Source organism: Charadrius vociferus, unplaced genomic scaffold (genome assembly GCF_000708025.1).
Source record: "Charadrius vociferus isolate BGI_N301 unplaced genomic scaffold, ASM70802v2 scaffold51, whole genome shotgun sequence".
NCBI lineage: Eukaryota > Metazoa > Chordata > Aves > Charadriiformes > Charadriidae > Charadrius > Charadrius vociferus.
The window spans coordinates 3,743,245-3,746,049 of record NW_009646939.1 but is presented as its reverse complement, the minus strand read 5'-3'; the positions used below and the strand labels follow the sequence as shown (position 1 = coordinate 3,746,049).

Sequence of the window (2,805 nt, the reverse complement as noted above, 5' to 3'; positions counted from 1 at the left end):
GAGTGTTTCATCAGATTTGATATATTGCCAGTTCCATCAATGCATAGAAATAGGATCCCACTGTCATGGACTCGTTTTGTAAGATTGGTCCTTGATTTTTCTTTGTAAGGTGATCTCAGTTTCATAGATGGCAACAGTCCTTTTTCTATTCACCCAACTCCAGTCCACAGTGCCAACAAAAATCTCCTTTGCTCTTGCATCAGATGATGGCAGGAGCTTCCCGAGGAGGCCCCTGCGGAAGGACTCTCACTTGTCTGATTGACATTTTCCACCCCCAATGCATTGTCACTGCAAGAGTAAAAAGTGTATTTGGAGGCTGTGGAGCACACACGGTAAATGTGTCCTCCGGGACACATTGAATCTGAGTACACCCGCAGGTTTCCCTGGGGAAATCAGCTGTGGTGGTAGAGGCCACAAAGGTTGAGGAAGGTTGTGGTGAGCAGCATGGGCAAGTGGCTATTTTGTCCCAAAAGCCATTTTCTATGGTGTTGTAGACACATTTGGTCTTTACAACGTGTGGCAAGCAGAGCAGGGGTGTGACGCACATACTTACCAAGCTCTGCTAGCAATTCACAGCTTGATTGTGCCATATTTGGTCCAAGCACAATGATCCCCAAACCCGTACCTCCAGATCCAGTTGTCCCAACGTGTGCTGATGTCCATTGATCAAGCTGGCAGCCCCTCACTCAGCAGAGCACTTGGGGATGTGTTAAGTGAAGGGCTCCCCCAAACTCTGGCCTTTGGCTCAGGCCACAGCCCACAGAAATCAGAAATCAGCTTGGATCAGCTCCAGGTCAGGTGCCAAATCCTTGAGGACAGTCCTTGCTCTGATTATTGCATGCTATAAACACTGAGTGCATTGTTGGCACTAAATGTGTATTCAGAAATATTTTTTTTAACAGTAGGATTTTATTAGGTGTGAAAGCACAGGTGAAACATTTATTGCAATCAGTAACCCCAAAATCTCTTGCTTATGGATATATAGTATCAAAACTATACCCTTTTGGTGGTATCAGAAATACTCCTACTTGCTAACAGTCAGCTATCATTCATTAAAGAGATCTCTTTTCCCTTAGAAAAGGAGTTTAGGTTTATGAACCTTTGTACCACATGTGCATACACTGACACACACACAAATTACAATGATGAAACTGTTTAACAGCTTCCCTATCCCTAAATTCTTCTCTATCTCCTGTTCTAGGCACAGAACTCTGCTTTTGCTTCTATTTTCCCTCTTCCTTTCTCTTGATTCAATTCCATGTTCAGCCTTGACATATGGTACTGCTTTCGTTTCTAAAATATTTACTGTTTTAGAATATTTAATGCTTAACAAGAGGCATGTCAGTAATTCAGTGCGGCCGTAAGTCTTTTCATACGGGTAATGGCAATCTCTCAGCAGTGGCTGACCCTGCAGAAGGCTTATTTACACATATTTCTTCTTCACAGAGCCTTTTAGGCGAAGACAGAACCATCCTGGTCACTGGTGTTCAGGGTTATGTTGCTGATGGCGACGCTTTCTGCACAGCTGGCTGAATAGGTGACCTGGTAGCGACTGCAGGGGCCACAGAAACACAAGCACGGACAGCACTTTAAGCAGACACGATAAAGATATTTCCTGAATTTTTCCCCAGCAAAGGCATAGATAAGAGGGTTGAGGCAACAGTGACTGAATGCTATGGTTTCGGTCAGATGCATCGCGTAGTCCAATGATTTAATTTGGTTGCAACTTGTGAATAACTTATAGTGCTTTAAAGTCTCTAGAAAAATCAGTACATTGTAGGGGGACCAAAACAGAAAAAACACGACCACCACAATCAAGATCAGTTTTATGGCTCGTGTTTTTTTCTGATTTTTGCAGGACAGCAGGGTTTTGACAATCCCACAGTAGCAATAGCATATGACACAGACTGGAATGAAAAAGCCAATGGTGTTCAGCTGCACATTGCAGAACACTGGCCAGAAGTTCTCCAGCTCCTGAGGGAACACAGAAATGCAGTCATTTTCTACCAGCTGGGAGAACACAAAATGTGGCACTGAAACTAAAACCGCTATTGCCCATACTCCACAGGTTATAAGAAAGCCATGTTTCACTGTTCTGGATTTCAGAGAATAGGTTGCCCGGACAATGGCCAAGTATCTGTCGATACTGATAACAGTGATAAAGAACATGCCCCCAAAGAAACCGATGTAATACAGGGAGGAAACAGCTGTGCATGAAATAGTCCCCAGGGTCCATCCACGCACCGTGTTGGAAGCCCAGAAGGGGAGGGAGACCACGAAGAGAAGGTCTGAGACAGCCAAGCTCAGGAGATAGATGTCAGTGATGCTTTTTTTACTGCCTTCTTTCACAATGGCAAAAACCACCATTAGATTCCCTGTGAGGCCAAGAGCAAACACTGCAATGTAAAATATTGGTAGAAATATTTTCCCAAATTCTTGGATGTCAGTCTTATTGCAGGAAAAAGCATGTTCATCATAACTGTATTCAGCTGTCGTTGCTGTGAATGCTTCCGTCATGCTGGTTTTTCTGGCTAGAGGCAACATGAAAAGGGAAAAGAGAATAATGTTAGAAAGAGAGATTGAGTATCTGCACTGGTAAAACACTGCGAGACCTCACCAACATGCACTCTTTGGGATTTTCTCGCTATTTGGATTAGCGAGTGTTGTATTACTTCGGAGGTGATGGTAGTTACCAACATAAGTCCGGACTCTGCTGTTACACGTACTCCACTGAAAATTAGCTCTTTAGGATAAGAAAACATAAATGAGAATTTCAAGGGCTGTCGAATAAGCCCCTGCTTATCG

The 2,805-nt window shown here is 43.6% G+C and overlaps 1 protein-coding gene across 1 annotated transcript; it reads right to left on the bottom strand.

Annotated features, from left to right (window-relative positions):
- Positions 1 to 1,452: 1,452 nt before the first annotated feature.
- On the bottom strand, positions 1,453 to 2,517 carry CX3CR1 (chemokine (C-X3-C motif) receptor 1). The gene has a single exon (XM_009895030.1). The coding sequence runs from the start codon at positions 2,515 to 2,517 to the stop codon at positions 1,453 to 1,455; it is 1,065 nt and encodes a 354-aa protein (XP_009893332.1).
- Between the last annotated feature and the right edge of the window lie 288 nt (positions 2,518 to 2,805).

Excerpts from the sequence above, each read along its gene's own strand:
- CX3CR1 (XM_009895030.1), bottom strand. The coding sequence starts at position 2,517 with ATGACGGAAGCATTCACAGCAACGACAGCTGAATACAGTTATGATGAA.